Source organism: Stegostoma tigrinum, chromosome 9, assembly GCF_030684315.1.
Source record: "Stegostoma tigrinum isolate sSteTig4 chromosome 9, sSteTig4.hap1, whole genome shotgun sequence".
NCBI lineage: Eukaryota > Metazoa > Chordata > Chondrichthyes > Orectolobiformes > Stegostomatidae > Stegostoma > Stegostoma tigrinum.
In genome coordinates this window covers 25,985,641-26,005,043 of record NC_081362.1, presented here as the reverse complement: position 1 = coordinate 26,005,043, position 19,403 = coordinate 25,985,641, and the positions used below count along the sequence as shown (strand labels likewise).

At 41.1% G+C, this 19,403-nt stretch overlaps 1 protein-coding gene across 2 annotated transcripts in view; it reads left to right on the top strand.

Moving 5' to 3' along the window:
• The window catches only part of igf2r (insulin-like growth factor 2 receptor), a 183,867-nt gene that overhangs the window by 16,754 nt on the left and 147,710 nt on the right, over positions 1–19,403 (top strand). Inside the window, exon 2 of one of the 2 annotated variants that reach the window (XM_048535711.2) lies at positions 4,996–5,126. In XM_048535711.2, coding sequence (XP_048391668.2) covers positions 4,996–5,126 — 131 coding nt within the window. Of the gene's footprint in view, positions 1–4,995; positions 5,127–19,403 lie in introns of those variants that run through there. The other variant, XM_059648421.1, reaches the window with a different exon arrangement.

Genomic DNA, 19,403 nt, shown 5'->3' with positions numbered 1-19,403 from the left:
GAGTGCAGGAGTCCCTTGGTCCCACTCAAATTGATTTCCAGTTTTAGATGACGCTGGGTTTTTGAATAACTGCTGCCAAAGCAATGTTTGTGGCTCTGCAAGGTATTCAGCTGTTCAGGAGGGGAGGAAGAAGAAAGAGGGAACAATACTGATAGAGGCTTTCTTAGGGGGACACTCTGGCTTTTCATGACATGACTCCAGGATATTATGTTGTCTGCCTGGTGCCAGTGCCAAGGATGTCAGAATGACTGTAGGATATTCTACTGGGGAAAGGTGAACAGTCAGAAATCGTGATTCATATTGATCCCAATGACTTGAGTTGGAAGAGAGATGTGGGCCTGAAATCAGTATTTACAGAGCTGGATAAACAACTAGCAAGCAGAATCTCAAATGTAGTAATCCCTGGATCGTTCCCAGTGCCATGTACAGGTGTAGGGTAAAGCAGATGACAGCATGGCTGGAAAGATGGTGCAAGAGAGAGGGCTTTATCTTTAAGACTGGCTGTAGGGAAGATGGTATTCATGAGCTGGGTGGATTGCACCTGTATGAGCTGGGACTGAGATAATAAAATGTGAGGCTGGATGAACACAGCAGGCCAAGCAGCATCTCAGGAGCACAAAAGCTGACGTTTCGGGCCTGGACCCTTCATCAGGGAGCTGGGACTGAGTTCCCTTCAGAACGTTTTTGCTACTGCTGTTGGAAGGGCTGCCAATTAACTTGACAGGAATGTGGGAGCCAAGAGGGAATAGAGAAGATTACCAGGGCTCATAAAATGTTTGAAGATGTAGTTAGTACTGGCGGAAAGGATAACAACTTACTAAATGAAGTCTCAGTAGGGAAGAAAAAAATTTAAATCAAGGTTACTGAGAATTTCTGTGAATGTACAGTGTGTAGTAAATAAGATTGGTGAATTACAGGCACTGACTCTGGCAATAAAAGACTTAGCTCAGATTTAAGACTGGCTGGGAAATATTCTTAGTTACAAGGTATTCAGAAAAGATAGGAAAGGAGGGCTGGCAGTATTGGTTAAGGAGAGCTTTGCAGTGATGCTGTCTTCGATGATTTTCAGATAGCATCAGTTTGGCTGGGGCAGGCTATTGTAAAGGCAAATGAGTCTTTGGATTGCTGGGAGGGGCATGTTTTACAGCATTGTGCTGCTGAGATGGAGGAGGATAATCCATTTAATATAAAGGCTAGTGTTGTAGATAGGTGTGATTTAACAACAGTCTGAAATAGGTGAGGACAAGTGCAGGAAACTAGATGGAGGCAGTTGATGAACCTTAAAACCCTTAGATTCTCGGTTGAAGATTCCTAACTATATGTGGTTAGAGCCCACTCGAGCACAAAGGTACATAGCTGCAGGATTCCATGGGATAGGATCCTTGACCCAAAGACCTTTAAACTGTTTAATAAATTGACATCAAGGGCACAGTCTGCATAATGGGCAGCTCATCCACCATCAACATTTATTTCCTCCTCCAAAGCACACAGCTTTGTGTACCATATAGAGGATGGACTGAAGCTGTTTAACAAGACATCTTTGACAGTACCATCCAAACTTGCAACCTGTACTGTTTTGAAAGACAAGGGCAGTAGATACAAGTTCTCCCCTGTGCCACACATCATCCTGACATGGAACTATATTGCCACTCCTGTGTTATCACTGGGTCAAAATCAAGGTGCTCCCTTCCAAATAGCAATGCAAAGTACCTATGTTGTATGTGGCAGCTTGTTACAACCTTCTTGAAGTTAGGGATGAATGTTATTTGCTGGCCTAGCTAACAATGCCTGTGTGCTATATATGAAGGGAAAAACAGACATCTGTACAATGGACAAACTGAAAAGAATGGAGCAGTCATTAAACGAAGTTTGGTGGGATGACAAGTAATCAAAAAGTATTTGTGGAACTCTGTGGACATCTCAACATTTAATAGGCAGTTTACCCTGAGAAATTTCAGTATAGATTTTGAAGGAAGAGAGAACCATACAGGGAGAGCTGAAGTTTTCCGGTGGAGCTGAGAGATGGTGACGGGGGATCAATGTAGACTGGAACAAGAACAGTCCATATATCCCATTGACAGGCAGACATGGCTCGAACCCACAAGTTTCTTCAGCTACAGATTTTATTTGGAGGAGATGAGGAGGCCAAAGGAGAAATTGTCCAATGTTACTTCAGTTTCAGCCAGATTGAGGAGGAAGACAGTGGTAAATAGGGGCTGGTTAAATTTCCATTCAAGGAAGAAGTGTAGGGCCTCGGGTATTCTGATGACTCGAGATTAAATAATGTTGGTGTATATTTTTCCATAAGTATTTTTTCTGTCTTGGTGTGGCTGCACTAAAGTACTTACGGTAAAACAAAGAACTGCAGATGCTGGAGAACTGACATAGAGACTGCTGAAGAAACTCAGCAGATCTGTTCACAACTATGGAGAGAAAAGAGTTAATGTTTTGAGCCCTGTGACCCTTTGTCAGAATGTTCTGGCTAAGAATCATTGGACCTAAACGGTTAACTGTTTTCTTTCCATAGATGCTGCCTGACCTGTTCCTTAATAGTTTTGGCTAATTTTGTGACAGTACTTCACGATTGATGACAATAGCTTAAATTTCATTCAGAAGAGTTTACAGCTGCTTGTAGATACTCATATAACTTTAACAATTGTCTGAGCTAAAAGGGCAACAACACACTGCAACAACACAGAACTATGCCAAGAGGAAGAAGAATACCTCTTCCAAGTGTTCAAGGATAATGGATATCCAAAGAACTGGTTTAGATGCCTATATGAGCAGCATCAGAAAGATTCTACATGCCCTGACACAGCATACTACCCTACATCAGGAACATGTCAGAACTCACCACAACACTCTTACAACTGCTGGGCTTCAGAGTGGCACACAAGCTCACGTCAACCCTATGACAACTGCTTACCTGAACTAAAGACCCACTCCCCACCATGGGTGGGACCAATGTCATAAACAAAATCCCCTGCAGAGACTATGAGAAACACTACATCTGACAAACAGGAAGGAAACTAACAACAAGAGTACATGAACACCAACTGGCTACAAAAAGACACGACTAGTACTCACTCATCTCAATCCACGTGGACAAGGAGAACTGTGGCTTCGACTGGGACAACACCAAGACCCTGGGACAGGCTAGGCAGAGACAAACATGAGAATTCCTGGAAGCATGGCGCTCCACAAACCATGCTATTAATAAACAGAATGCACTTGACCCCATATACATTCCACTATGATGGAAAACCGGAAGTGAGGTAATCCAGCTCAACGGACCCCAGAGTTTTAAAAACCAGGCGGGAAAATACACAGATGCTTTAACAGAGGCTGCACTGAGGATGTTACCAAGCATGGTAACGAAACGTCTGCGATACAAGAAACTAGCTCGGCAAGCCAATCAACCTCAACACCCACAACCCAAGCTACAGATCTACTCCAAAACCTTATTAGCTTAGCATGAGCATGCCAGAGATTGGTGACTTCAATGTTTTTAGCACCATAATTTATGCATCAATCACTATGGCTTAGATGGCCATTCAGCCCATGCCAGCTCTCAAACAATCCAGTGAATAAAATCATTGATTTCTGCTTTTAGCACCTCCCAGGTGGTTATTCATCACTGTGTGCTTTTTAAGAAAAAGTTCTCCTATGATGTGCTTTTCCCATTATTGGAAAGTAGTCATTATCCTTTTGGAATTAGAGATCTCGAGGCACTAATGAACTTGTAGAGATAGGGAGCTTTATCGTGGGCTAGCAACACAGGTTTTACTGCATGTTATTGCTGTAAAGTGCTGCTTTTTTTGCCTCTTTTCTCCACTTTCTATCTTTTCCCCCACCTCTCCATTCCCCCCCCCCCCCCCCCCCCCGCCCCCACCTCTCCTAAGGATATCTAGAATCAGTTAAAAGGCAAGGGGGTAATAGATTATTTCAGAAAATCTGTTGGAAGATTGAATATGCTAATGTGAGATGTGCTCATTTAATGAGAAGCAACGATTTATGTTTAACTTCAGATTAATACATAAATATGTACATGTTCCAAAATCCAGATTCCAGTTTACCATTCTGTTGATTATGCGCCGCTTGTTTCCTCCACATGTCAAAGGTTTGTTCTAAAGCAGATTCCTCTGTTTTGATACATCCAGAATACAAAGTGCTTCAAAGTAAACAAATTGCTTATTGATGTGTAGCCGTTGGCTCACTCCAATTGTAGATAAATGTAGCAAACAATATCCAAACATGAAAGTTAGTAAGTTGTTCTGATAGATCAGGGGTGAATATAGTCAAGGATGGCAGGGGAGTGCCTTATTCTTTGAAATAAAAATGCTGAGGAATCTTTTGCATCCATTAAGATTTACTTTTGCTTCAGAAGTTGGTAGTACTTAATTCAGTATTACCTCAGTTTTGCACTGAAATAGTAACCTAGATTATACACTTCTGTGCTTGAACTGAAACTCTTTACTTGCAACAATCAGTCAAGCTGACACCAAAAACATCTATGACTGATTTGTTTTGTAGTAAGCACGTTGGTTTAGTTCTAATTTTGATGAAGAAAATACACAGAATCCTCAAACATGGAATCCCTACAGTGTGGAAGCAGGCCATTTAGCCCGTTGAGTCCACACTGACCCTCGGCATTCCATCCAGACCTGCCCCCTACCCTAGATACTCTGGGCAATTTAGCATGGCCAATTCACCTAACCTGCACATGTTTGGACTGTGGGAGGAAACTGGAGGACCCGTTGAAAACTCATGCAGACGGGGGAGAATGGTGGAGTTTGCGTGGTCACCCAAGGGTGGAATTGAACCCGGCTCCCTGGTGCTGAGGCAGCAATGTTAATCACTATGCCATATCCAGCCCCATAATATGTCTGGTTCCAATTAACTTTCTAACTCTTTTAAATGCAAAAGAACCTAGAGTAAAGGAAAGATTAGAATTGCCTTTTTTTTTGTGAATAATTGACTTTTTATTTTGTTCAGGTACACTTGGGAGGCAATGGATTCACAGAAGGGAATACATTACAAAATAAATCTATGTTACCCTTTAAATTGTGGGAGTTTGAGTGCCGTCTGTGCTTACAATTCTTCACAAAAAACCAACCATTCAGTGGGTAAGTGTTACGGTTTGTTTTATCTGTATTTTTTAAATGTTTTCATGTCTATCCTATGAACACTATTCGTTAATGTTAACATGTACTGAATTTTTTCAGTTTAATGGGATAGAATACAGAATTGCGTTAGTGAATTCATGCATGTGACAATCAATTCTTTTTCGTGATTGAATCACTTTTTTTAGGTTCAAATACATTGCTATTATCGAAGGTTATATCTACAGTTCAATCTGCATGTTTTGATGACAGAATTTTTAAGTGGTATGTAATTCTTTGCTCTACAGCTTGAATGAATAAGAACAAGTATTTACTGTGTAAATCGGCAAATATATTTTGGATTTCAGTGTTAAATTTTGTGATGTACAAGGAAAAAATTAGTAACATCAGTACTTAATGAATGATGTCAGAATAGCTCCAAGATCATTTAGTAGTGGTGCTGCTGAGCCACTGTTGATGAAGATTGAAATCCCTCACCCAGAGTACATTTTGCACATTTACTATCTTAATGCTCCCTCTAAGTGTTGATCAACATGGAGTACTGAGTGATCAGCTGAGGGACAATAGTACATGGTAAGCAACAGAAGGTTTCCTTGCCCAAGTTTAACCCGAAGCCATGGGGCCTAAAGTCAAGGTTGAGGACTCCCAGGGCGACTCCCTCCCAAAACCTCTGCTGCCAACTCCTGCTGGGTGTGTCCTGGTGGGACAGGACATATCCAGAGATGGTGATGGTGTCTGAAGCATTGACTGTAAAGTATGATTGTGACTGTGTGACTGTCAGGCTGTTGCTTGACTAGTCTGGGGTCAGCTGTCCCAATTTTGGAACTAGCCCCCAGATGTTAGGAAAGAGGACTTTGCAAGGTTGACAGGGCTTGTTCTCTTCCAGCGCCTGGAATGATGTCAAATGGTCTACCTGGTTTCATTTCTGAGTCTGGTCTCTTTATGATTCTCGAGCCACAGTATTATGGTGAACTGCCCCGTGCGCCCCCCCCCCCCCCCCCCAAAAAACCGGGAAATGGTGCAGCACACTACTGAGCCCAATGGAAATAAAGGGTGGATAACAAAAGCTGGCCTTGGTAAGGACACCCAGCCCAATGAAGGAAAACTAAGTCTCTCATTGCATTACTCATGGCATATGTGTTTGTACTTAAAACCTTTTTATGTCAATACAGAGTTGCTGCATTGGGCTATTGGGCTTTTACTTTATCTTCAGCAAATATATAGTGATCCAGGCTAGTCTCTGATCATTTTCACTGTGGGGCCCCCCCTCCCCAAAGTCTGTTCTTCGAATAATCTCCACTTAATGTCTTGCAACTTTCAAAGGCTAGAAATGAACAAAAGAAAACTGGAAAACCACTAGTTTAGTCTGTAACAGCTTACAAAGAAGAACTATTTCTTGTTACAGCACTGCATTCCTAAGGTTATCAACTCTGTGTTCTGACTATTAAGTTTCTCAGATCTGTTCCCTTCTACCTTGCAAATGTTATCATTCTGTACGCTTTCCATTCCTTAAATTTGAAAATAGGATCATGAACTGGTGGGAATGCAAATTATCGCAAAAGCAAACTAAGGTAGTGAGGTTTTGAACGTCCAGACAAATTGGAAAAGGCAAAAAGAATTTAAAGACAGGCAGACTGCAAATGAAAGTGTAGAAATGTGATAGGTATGTCCCTGTCAGGCAGGGAGGAAGCGATAACGTAAGGGAACTGTGGTTTACTAAAGAAGTTGTATCCCTTCTTAAGCGTAAGAGGGAGGCCTATATGACGATGAGGCGATGGAGAGTTACAGATTAGCTAGGAAGGATTGAAAGAGACAGTTAAGAGCAAGGAGGGGACATGAGCAGACATTGGCAGGTAGAATAAAGGAGAACCCTAAAGCTTTCTATAGGTATGTGAGGAACAAGAGGATGACTAGGGTAGGAATAGGGCCAGTCACAGACAGAATTCAGAAATTGTGTGTGGACCCTGTGGAGATTGGAGAGGTTCTAAATGATTATTTCTCATCTGTTTTCACTGAGGAACAGGAGAATATTGTAGAGGAGATGACTGAGTTACGGGCTAGTAGAATTGCAAGGATTAAGGTTAGTAAGGAGGAGGTGTTATCAATTGTAGAAGGTGTGAAGGTAGATAAATCCCCTGGGCCAGATGGGATTTTTCCGAGGATTGTCTGGGAAGCTAGGGAGGAGGTGGCGGAGCCTTTGGCCTTGATCTTTGAGTCCTCATTGTCTACAGGTTTAGTACCAGAGAACTGGAGGATTGCAAATGTTGTGCCCTTGTTCAAGAAGGGCAGTAGGGATGATCCAGGTAATTATAGACCTGTGAGCCTTATGTCTGTTGTAGGAAAAATTTTGGAAAGGATTATAAGAGATAGGAATTATAATCATCTAGCAAGCAACAGTTTGATTGGAGATAGTCAGCATGGATTTGTCAAGGGCAGGTAATGTCTCACAAACCTCATTGAGTTATTTGAGAAGGTGACCAAGCATGTGGGTGAGGGTAGGGCAGTTGACATGGTGTACATGGACTTCAGTAAAGCCATTGATAAGATTCCACATGGTAGGCTATTGGAGAAAATACAGAGGCATGGGATTGAGGGAGATTTACAGTTTGGATTAAAAACTGGCTTTCTGTAAGAAGGCAACGAGTGGTGGTTGATGGAAAATATTCAACCTGGAGTCAGGTCACTAGTGGTGTGCCTCAAGGATCTGTTTTGGGACCATTGCTGTTTGTCATTTTTATCAATGACTAGGACGCAGGCATTGGTGGATGGGTTAGTAAGTTGGCAGATGACACTAAAGTCGGAGTGGTGGACAGAGTGGAAGAATGTTGCAGGGAGTCTTGGATAAACTGCAGAAGTGGGCTGAAAGGTGGCAAATGGTGTTTAATACGGATAAATGTGAGGTGATTCACTTTGGGAGGAATAATAGGAAGGCAGAATACCAGGTCAATGGAAAGATTCTTGGTAGTGTGGGTGTGCAAAGGGATCTTGGTGTCCATGTACATAGATCCCTGAAAGTTGCCACCCAGGTTGATAGTGCTGTCAAGAAGGCTTACGGTGTGTTAGGTTTTATCAGTAGAGGGATTGAGTTCCGGAGACGTGATGTCATGCTGCAACTGTACAAAATGCTAGTGCGGCCTCATTTGGAATATTGCGTGCAGTTCTGGTTGCCCTATTACAGGAAGGATGTGGAAGCATGGGAAAAGGTGCAGAGGAGATTTACCAGGATGTTGCCTGGTCTGGAGCGCAGGCCCTATGAAGAAAGGCTGAGGGACTTGGGTCTGTTCTCATTGGAGAGAAGGAGGTTAAGAGGGGATTTAGTAGAGACATACAAGATGACTAGAGGATTAGATAGGATGGACAGTGAGAGTCATTTTCTGAGGATGAGGACTTCAGCTCGTACCAGGGGGCATAGCTACAAATTGAGGGGTGATAGATTTAAGACAGATGTCAGAGGCAGGTTCTTTACTCAGAGTGGTAAGGGTGTGGAATGCCCTGCCTGCCAATGTAGTGAACTCAGCCACATTAGGGGCATTTAAACAGTCCTTGTATAAGCATATGGATAATGATGGGGTAGTGTAGGGGGAGGGGCTTAGATTAGATCACAGGTTGGTGCAACATTGGGTGCCGAAGGACCTGTTCTGCGCTGTATTGTTCTATGATTGGGTAGGGTGGGTGAAGGTTAAAGAGCATGATCATTAGTTCTGAACAGAGAATTATTAGCATTTTGGAGCAGTGATGTTGCAGCCACCTTTTTACAAGGGCAACTGAAGGAAGGGAACACAAATATGCTGGGAGAAGTGATATTTGAGCTCAAAGATACCATACGTTGTAACAGTTAATACGTAAGATAAATGGAAAAATTTTTAGAAATAGGTGTGACAGCTGCTCAAGCATGTTCAAGAGTGGGATACCATCTTCGGAGGGGCGAGAGAAATTAGTTTCTGGAGAATCCAATTGTTTGCAACAATACTGCACTGTACTTGCTGTACTGTATCATTTAGTATTGTCTGGTTTGTTGCTAAGGAACTCTGCATCATGCTAGCTAAGTTTAATTAGATAATGGTCATAAAGTCAGGTGGAAGGAAAATTTGGTTATTGCTGTAGAATAGATTGTATTCATTTTTAAAACACAGGCTGACTGGGACAACCCTTGTCTTGCTAATGCTGAATTTAAGGGTTGGTGAGGGTAATTGAATTGAATGAGCATTCTGCACTGCTAGCTGAAGTTTTAAAAATGAAGTGTAACTTACATTTCCACTGGAAAATTTCAGTCTTTTTAAGCTGAGGTGCAACTGAGTGGAATGTAATATTTTAAAACAAACAAAGAAAATTACAGCACAGGAACAGGCCCTTTGGCCCTATAAGCCTGCATCGATCCAGATCCTCTACCTAAACCTGTCACCTATTTTCCAAGGACGTGTATCCCTCAGCAACCTGCCCATTCATGTATCTGTCTAGATACATCTTAAGTGACATTATCATGCCCGACTCAACCACTTCCATTGGCAACCTTTTCCAGGCACCCACCATCTCTGTGTAAAGATCTTTCCATGAATATCTCCCTTTAAACTTTTCCCCTCTCACCTTGAAATCATGACCCTGAGTAATTGATTCGCCCACTTTAGGGTGGGGGGGGGGGGTGGTGGGGGAAGAAACTTGTTGCTATCCACCCTGTCTATACCTCCTTTTGATTTTGTAGACCTCAGTCAGGTCCCCCCTCAACCTCTGTCTTTCCAGTGTAAGTAATCCTAATCTACTCAATCTTTCTTAATAGCTAGCGCCCTCCGTACAAGGCCGCATCCTGGTGAACCTCCTCTGCACCCTCTCCAAAGCATCCACATCCTTTTTGATAATGTGGCAACCAGAACTGTATGCAGTATTCCAAATGTGGTTGAACGAAAGTCCTTTACAACGGTAACATGACCTGCCAATTGTTGTACTCAATACCCTGTCCAATTAATGAAACCATGCCGTGTGCCGCCTTGACCACTCTATTGACCTGCGTTGCCACCTTCATGGTACAATGGACCTGAACACCCAGATCTCTCTGTGCATCAATTTTCCCCAGGGCTTTTCCATTTTGGTTGATACTCTATTTTAAGTAAAAGGAAGTGCAACTTCTCAGAAGCAGTAGAATTTAAGGAGGTCCAGTCAGCAGTGCTGTACTGATGATTGAGAGAGATGGAGACTTTTGCTCCAAGTGGAAGAAAAACGTTAGAAAACACTCAGTCCTGGCACAGCCCACTTAGCTGAATTCTAATGCAAAGCCATCAACACAAATTAACTATTTCAGTCTATATGCTGCATCTGGAGATTTGCCAGAATTCTGTTTTGACTTAAGATTTCCTTCATTCATAGTATTTCCCTTTTCAGTGCTTAGTTCCATGGGCCAGAGTCTTGGCTAATGGAATAACAAAAATGGTTGGCAGGTATTTAATGGGTGATTGAGAGGGTTCAAATTCAGAAGTAGCAAAGAGAAATACCAAAGCTTGAGAGCAGACTAGCATTTTAGGTGGAAGTGAAGTGGGTCGGAAAGTGACAATGAAAATGACAAAAGTTTAAAAAACACTAGTGATTTTAAGGTGACTCCTTAGGCACTGTATCTGAATGTGAATTGCTCACAACAAAGTACGTGCATACAGTGACCTCTTCATCCATTTCATTTGATAGCCACAGATCTGCGTAATTGAGGTTGACCCCAGACAGTTATTGCTGGGAGCTGGGGGTATGAGGGATGAGTTGCAGGAAATGCGGGAGACACAGTTGAGGATGTTCTCATCCACTAGAAGGTGAAGCTGCTGTCCTTAAGGACATCTGAGATGTTCAGGAGTGGAATGCCTCCCCCTGGGAGGAGATGTGGCAGAGGCGAAGGCATTTTTGCAGGAAGATGAGTGGGATGAGGTGTATTCTAGGTAGCTGTGTGAGTCAGTAGGCTTGAAATGAATGTCTGCCTGTTTCCAGGTGGTTGCCAGAGATGGAAACAGAGGTCCAGGAAGGGAAGAGAGGTATCAGAGATGGTGCAGGTGAACTTAAGGTTGGGGTGGAAGGTGTTGTGAAGTGGATGAACTGTTCAAGCCCTTCCTGGGAGCACAAGGTGGTGCCGACACAGTCATCGATGTAGTGGAGGAAGAGATGGAGTTTAAGGCCAGTGTAGCTACAGAAGACTGATCCACGTAACCTACAAAGAGGCGGACATGGCTTGGGCCCATGCGCTGTCTTTTTCTTATCTCAGAATTCCGTGCCTCAGTTTCTCTCAGAACAGGAGGACTGAGAAGTACAACTAAAAATTTAATAATTTTGAAGCAAAAGCCAATATGAAAGTATTGTTGCCAAGTGATCAAGATTGGGAGCTAAATATTCTTGAAGAGTTCACCTGGATAAATGTTGGCATAAAAAAGAAGGGTTTTGACTCTCAAAATTGAGGCATAATTGATTGGGTTGGAGCTAAACAACAGCAAAGGGCAGAAAGCATTAAGAATTGTGACAGATCTCAAAGTAATTATAAGTGTATGATAGTGTATAATCAGGGAATTAAAGGCCCGCATAAGGATAATACAGTAACTGTGGGTGGAATGGAGTGTGACCTTGTAGGCTGGACAAACCAAATTGAGTAGTAGTGTCAAGTCAGTACATGAAATGTATGAGGTTACTAGATCAATACATCAAGGATCTAACTAGGGAATGGGAAATTTTGTATCTAGTCTTAGGTAATGAGAAAGTGTTATTAAATAGCCCTCATTGAAAGCATACTTGAAGTGCTAAATCTGAGCGATGTATATTGTTTCAGTGATTTACTTAAATTGAAAAATGGGTCTTAAATCTAAATTGTGGGATGAATTGGTTAAAGTGTATTGAGAAATTGTATCGAGGTGGTATGTGAATGCTAGCATTTGTTTCTGTTTGCAACAAATATGCATTCCTTCTAAGACACAACCCCCCCCCCCCCACAATTTTATAAAATTATGGTTAATAAGGGGTTAAAGATATTAGGTCAAAACCAGAGATTTGGAATGCCGCCAGCAAGATTTGGCCTTGGGAGGCTTGAGTTCAACAAAACAGTACCAAAAAAAGGGTAAGACAAGATAGAACGTAATGAGACTAATCCAGCAACATACGAAAAGACAAATTGCAAATATTTCTATAGACATTCAATAAGATGGGATTGATGAAAGTTGATATGGACCCAGTATGGACAGAGATAAGTGAAGTTATAATGGGAAATAACAAAACAAAGATTGTACAGGTTTGTCCTCCGTTTCTACATTTTTGGATTAATTGTCATGGATCGCACCAAACCCCTTGCAAACATGAGGGAGCTAGCCAAGACCCTAACCTTTCCCTTATTTAAAGAAAAGTGTAAGGTGCTGTATTCCAGCTGTAATTCAATTGGTTACATTACTTGGTTTTAAGCAAAACTGTTGTATTTTGCCTATACAGTAAAAATAAAATGAGAAAGTATTAGTATAACTTTAACTATGGGAAAATGTAACAGGATATTAGATTATTGGAATGGTTGCTGTGTAGTAGTTAAATATAGGAACACCCTATAAACACACCCTTGGCAAAGACCACTTCAGTAAAATTGATTGTCTTATGTGAATGCTTCTCCAGTCCCAATTAAAAAGAACACACCACTGGCAGAGAAAGTGATAAGGCAGTTTCCACAACCAACTTCCAAAAACCACTGAAAGCTGAACTAAAACTCTGGTTCTGTGAGATCGTGAGATCATGACTTCACCCATTCATGCAGTTTCTATTGTTCTAACTTTAAGAAAATGCAGGGCCTTAAGCTGTTTACTTGGCTTGGAAGAGACCACTCTATCCCTAAAGCTCAAACTCTTCCAAAAAAAAGGACAAATTGTCTCACCTAAGGGGGAATCAGCCTGATGAGGAACTAAAATAATTGTACTTGACTCTAGGGGAAATGAATTAGATTAGATGGTGACAATTTCCTGGACACTATATTTTATGCATCTAAGGAATTTAAAAAAGGATAGCTGTTGAGATAATAGTTGCAATTATTTCAGATCCAGAATCCGTGTTTGTCAAGACACTTTCCACAAATAAGATTGTATTTACTCCCATCTCACAATTTGAGGAGAGAAAATAAATGCCAGTTAGCCTAACATGAGTTGGTATCTTAGTGAAGTGACAGTCACAGTCAAACAGTCAACACAGATTTATGGGAGGGAAGTCATGTTTTCAGTTGTTCAGAATATAACTAGTATGGTGAATAAGTAGACAAAACAGGATATGCTTTTGATTTTTCAAAAATGATTGCACACTATTGGGGTTCAAGGAATTTTTAGGGTAATATGTTAGTATGGATTGCGAATTTGTTTTTTGGACCAAAAGCAGTAGGAATAAACAGTGTTGTTGAGTTGACGAGTATCTCAAGGATCAGTACTTGGACCTCAGCTGTAGTCCATTAAAAACAAAGATGGGACTGAATGTAATGTAACCAAGTTTGTTGACAATATAAAAGTTGAGCTAGTAAGTCAACGTGAGAATGCAAAAAGGCTGTAAAGCGATATAAGCAAATGGCATTAGTGGACAAAGGTATTGGAGTTGGAACAGTGTGATGTTATATCCCTTGTAGAGTGTTTTCTGAAAACAATCAATCTCTATGATCACCAACAACTGCTGGATAAAATTTTGCATCTTAAATTTTTTAAAATCCTAAAATAAATAAGTGAAAATTAACCCAATTGAAACATGAACAGATGAAAAATATTCCCAAAGAAGTAAGGTCCCGCCTTGTCCCGCCTTGTCCCGCCTTGTCCCGCCTTGTCCCGCCTTGTCCCGCCTTGTCCCGCCTTGTCCCGCCTTGTCCCGCCTTGTCCCGCCTTGTCCCGCCTTGTCCCGCCTTGTCCCGCCTTGTCCCGCCTTGTCCCGCCTTGTCCCGCCTTGTCCCGCCTTGTCCCACCCCTCACCCTTTCCAACCTGACTCTTTCTTTTTTTTTCTCTTTTTCCATCTAAACACTTTTTGGCTCTTAAATCACATGCATCAGCGTATTCCAACCAAAGCCTGTGGATGTAGTTTCCACCAGTCAGGCACATGTCTATGAAACCTCAGTCTGCTCACAATAGGCCTGATGGATCTTCCTTTCTCTTACACCCCCCACCCCCTTAAATGATCTGGTAAGCTTTTGCACAATTGTGTGCTCAATTCACTGTGTGCCTTACTCTTCCTGTTGTCATTGGCATTCCCAATTGTAAAGCAGGCAGTAACAATCTGTCTTCTAAGGCTTGCTTCAACACAGGATCTGTTTGAACACTGCAAAACGGAAGAGTATTCATCCAAAGAGAATCTCACCCTTTTTCTATTTGCTTGAATTACCAGTGTTCTGAGGCGTCAAGCAGAAAAAACAAATTCTTGGACCTAACCCCACTCCAATTAGCTTTCTAACTGTCCTTTGGCTTTTGAGCCTTTCATTCTTGGCAACCACATGTCACATGGGCATTTCTTGGACCCCAATGATATCATAAATCAGGGAACCAATTTACTGTCTTTCAAATACTGTCTGGCATGCTTTTTTAGAGGAAGAATATACAATAGATAATTCCCAGCATAAAGTTTTCCACTTTGCTAGATTTAAAAAAAAGGCAGGGTGTTTTTTGAATGTTGGTAATGGGAAACGTTTGCAATGGTGTACAAGGGCAGCCAGGTCTGTTTGAATGAGAACTAATACAAAAACAAAGGATCTTTGGATGCTGTAAATCAGAAACCAAAACAGAATTTTCTGGAAAAGCTCAGCAGATCAGGCAGCATCTATGAAAAGCAATCATTTTTTGGGCCTGATGACGCTTCCTCAGAACTGAGGAACATTTGAATGCAAAGTTACCATGCAGACGTAACAAGCAGTTAGGAAGGGAAATAATGTATCAACTTTGGTTACAAATGGTTTCAAATTTTTAAAAAAAATACTCTCCTTTTACACTGAAACGGTTACTTGAACTTTCACCGTGAGTACCATGTACGTTGTGGAGTACAGTGTGGAGTTTTGATCTGGAGTGCAACAGAAGTTTGCTACATTCCTTCCTGGGAATGTGGATTGTTCTGAGAGGAGAGAATGAATACAGTAGGCCCACATTCCCTGAGGATTAAAAGAACGAGAGTTGGTCTGATTGGAACTTTTAAGAGGTCCAACAGGATAAATATTTTCTGATCAACCTGTTCAGAGATGTTATGACACACATCTGGAACAGGTGGGTCAGTACTGAGAAAATGCATTTCCCCAGGCTGGGATATCTCAAACAAGGAGTCTTGACTCAAAGCATAGGCAGTAGGACTGTGTAGACCTGAGATGAGAAACTTCTTCACTCAAAGAATTTGGATACTTGGAAATTCTCTACTCAGAGCTGTGGATACTTCATCCTTAACAAACTTCATAGATTTGTGTGTGCTAAGAAAATCTAAGGTGTATGAGAATAGTGTAAGAAGGGGAAATTGAAGTAAAGGATCTGTCGTAATCTTGTTGAATGACAGCACGAACCCAATGGGTAAATGAAGTGCCGCAGTTTCTATTTTTTACTTTTTAAGTGAGAATATAGAGGTGAACTGAATTGTTGTATGCCATGCTAAGATGTCTGTTTGCAAAGTGGTAGGGGATGTATTTACAGCAATTTCTTCAACAGGATTTTGGTGCAGGATTGAGTTACCTGGTCCTAGGGGGTGTGATCATCCTGTGGAATGAAATAACCACAACTTCCCCCTTCTGTGGCACAACATTTGTAGCTCTGACTCCAGCTCCTCAGTTGAGATCCGAAGTTCCTTGAGTTGTGAACAGTTAATACAGATGTGTTTGCTCTGGGTCACAGTTGTCCACCAGCAACTTGTCCTGTCATTGCAATCATTATTTGATTGAACTCAGATTTATCACTTGTGATTCCCTACTGTGATTTACTGTAATGATATTTAGTTTTGGTTTATTTTTCTCTTAAAAATTCAGTTTAGTGGAGAGCTCACACAAACTAAAGACCTTACTGTTAAACGAAATACTAGAGATATTCAGCAGCCCTATTCACAATCAGCTTTCACTGTACGTAATGACACAATGTAGCTTGTGATGTTACTCTGCCACTAATGTTGCCACAAGTAGACCTCTTAATCCATGCTTTTTATCCTAACCCACTTGCCTCTTGCTGTGGAGTGGAGCGAATCCTTAATTGAAGGAAAGGAAATTTGATGTACTGGCAATGAAAGTAGTGTCCCTCAACATATTGTTACTGAGATGGAATGGCCGAATCTTTCTGATACTGAAACTGACACAAGCCCCAGTTTACTGGTGTGGGAGTGGAGGTTCCCTAATGATAGTTACTCCCAAAATACCCAGAGAAGCTCTCCTTTCCCATTGTGACCTGTTAAGATAATGGTTAAAGGAAAGGAAATCCCTAATCTACTTTAAATAAAGAATTATCTATTATCTATTATTTATAAACATTAACCTTGTTGAATACATTAAAAAGAGATAGTAACAAACTGAACAATTTTCCCCCCTTATACTAACTGCTCCCTAACTGGCCTAAATTCAAGTAGAATGCTATTTAAGGAATGCAAGTCCCACTAATATAAACCTAATTAATAAGCAATCAATTAAACTTGATCTGTGCAAACTTAGGGGCTGGGAGAGAGAATATCCCAGAAGACAGTCATCTCTGGTTCTCTTCGAGCTCCTTTCTCCTGCTGATTCTCTCATTTCTAAGAGGACTTCAAGCTAAAATACTGTGGTACCTTTGATTAGATGTTCTTTCTCAGAGCTGAATGCTGCTGACTCTGGCAAGTGGCAGTTGTCTCTTTCAGATGGCAGTGGCTCTTCCCAATTTTTCAAATGTCTTTGCCTTGTACCTGTAATGACACAACCTGAAACCAATCATATAAGAATTTAATTATCAACATCAGATTTAAATTCACTTGGCTTTCTGAATCTAGGTACTTTGATTTAATTAATTGGTCAAATTCAAACTTGTCTTGGAGAAATGCTGTTTGGCTGTTTTATACAATCAGTTAAAACCAAAAGAACTGTGGACGCTGTGAATCAGGAACAAAAACAGGAGTTGCTAGAAAACCTCAGCAGGTCTGGCAGCATCTGTAAAGGAAAAGAAAAATCAGTAAACATCCTCCAGGAAGGGTTGTCAGACCTGAAAAGTTAACTACTTTTTCGTCACAGCAGCTGCCAGACCTGCTGAGCTTTTCCAGCAACTCCTGTTTTTGTTACTATACAAAACGTTTCTGTTTGGGCACTGTCTGCACCTGCATTTATAAACTTTCAAGCACAGATGAAGCACAAGCTCTTTTAAGGGACACCCTCTTCCCCACAATCATTTTTACCAACAAATTCTAACTTCCTGCCTTCTGATTCATCAATACTCTACCCAACTTTGTAACAATATACACCGTTGAAAGTGGATGATTGGAGTGGGTTTCAGAAAGTGTGGTCAGGATAGCTGTGGGAGTTAGTCAATTTGTGTAGTTTGCTGAACTTTGTGGTCAGTCTTTTAGAGCTTTGTTCATCTGTTTCTGTTTTTAAGGAATTGGGTAGTGATTTAAAACTCTACCATCCCTCGGATTGTGCACTTTGAGTAGTGACACTGTTAAAATTTGTTCACAAATTAAGGGGCAGCATTGTTTTACATGGAGAGAAACTTTCTGGTTGGGATCACCAGAAATATGGAATATAGAATTATAAATTGGAGCCAAGCCCTCATAGTCAGAATATATTTCAACACAAGGTGGTACAAGTAAGCGTTAGCTATTAATTTTGAATTTGCGATTTAATAGATTTCTACTATTGAAGTATTAAAAGGGTGAGTACGTTGACCTAAGCACTGGATCGACCATGATCTCGTTGAAAAGTTAAATGGGCTACTTGTAATTCCGTGGCCCTGTGGTCACGTTAATTTCCATCCGTCAGTGTCTTTTTATTTGAATGTATGTTTCCTTCTGTTTGTCTAAAATGTTAGTCCATTGAAAATTGTACTACTTGCCTCAGTCCAATCTGCTAAGATAATTATTTCCCCTTAGATTGCATCAACTGTCCTTAGCTGTAAGTTGATCCCTTGCTCCTGTGCTGCTTGCCAGTTTAGATTGTGGCCATTATGGTTCAAATCCCTTCTCCTTTTTCTATCTTTGAACCTACTATTGAGTTCTGTGCAATGTCATCCACCTCCTGTCTCTAAATGTCTATGTACCATATCCTTGTTTCTAGTTTGTCAACTGACATAACTATACCTCTGCATCTCCTTGGATTATAGCTTTGCATTTATGTGAAATGTTACTGAAGATGTCTGAAAATTCTTGGTACATCATCAACATTTCCTTTATTCAGTTAGGTATGCTTCAAAAATTGCTTGCATTTGCTAAAAACTACTTGTTATGAAATATTGCAGCCTGAACTTGATTAACCCGTATTGCTCGTGAATTTTATCTAGGTTTCAGGATGCTACAGTCTGTGGTTCCCCTGTCAATCCTGAGTGTAGACCAATATTGCAAGACTGGAGAATTCCTTGGTTTTTCTTGCCATATGTATCTCTTCCTTGGTTTTATAAAAACTGTTTCTCCTAATTTATTCTTTAATGTAAACTGTTTTGCTTTAATCTTGTGTATAAACAGTAAACGGAAACTTTGTGTGACGTAGATATTGTACAAAGTTATGATGTGGAGTGCCGGCGTTGGACTGGATAGACAAAGCCAGAAGTCACATGACACCAGGTTATAGTTTGAAATCACAAGCTTTCGAAGCATAGCCCCTTTATCAGGTGAAGTGAGAGGGAAGTGTATGGACACAGAATTTATGGGCAGAGAGACCAAGGGTAGAGAGATCTAAAGGCCATATGAATGGTGTGAGTGGAGTGTCAAATAATAAGTCAGCGGGTCCAAAGTGTTGTATAGTGTGAGTACAAGCAAAGTGATGACCTATAATCCGATTAAATGAGGCAGGAAGATAATTACAAAAATATTGAAAATAAGGTGGTGCTGGAGCCAAACCAAATGATGACTGGAATAACATGATAGGTATAAGAGTCACATGTTTATGGTCTAATCAAAGTAATAAATAATCTAAAACTGTACAAGCTAACTATAATTGTTCTTTTGCTGTGGCACATTGGAGCTGGGAATCAGAGTTGAGCATTGCATCCTGTTCTTGTGAGGGTGCCCTACAAACCAATCTTTGTGTCTTTGGGGTCCCCCCTCCTCATCTGAGCAAATCCTATGTATGCTCAGGGCTTGTCCATAGGCCTAGCCTTGAGGAAGAGGAAGAATGCAACAAATGCCTAAAG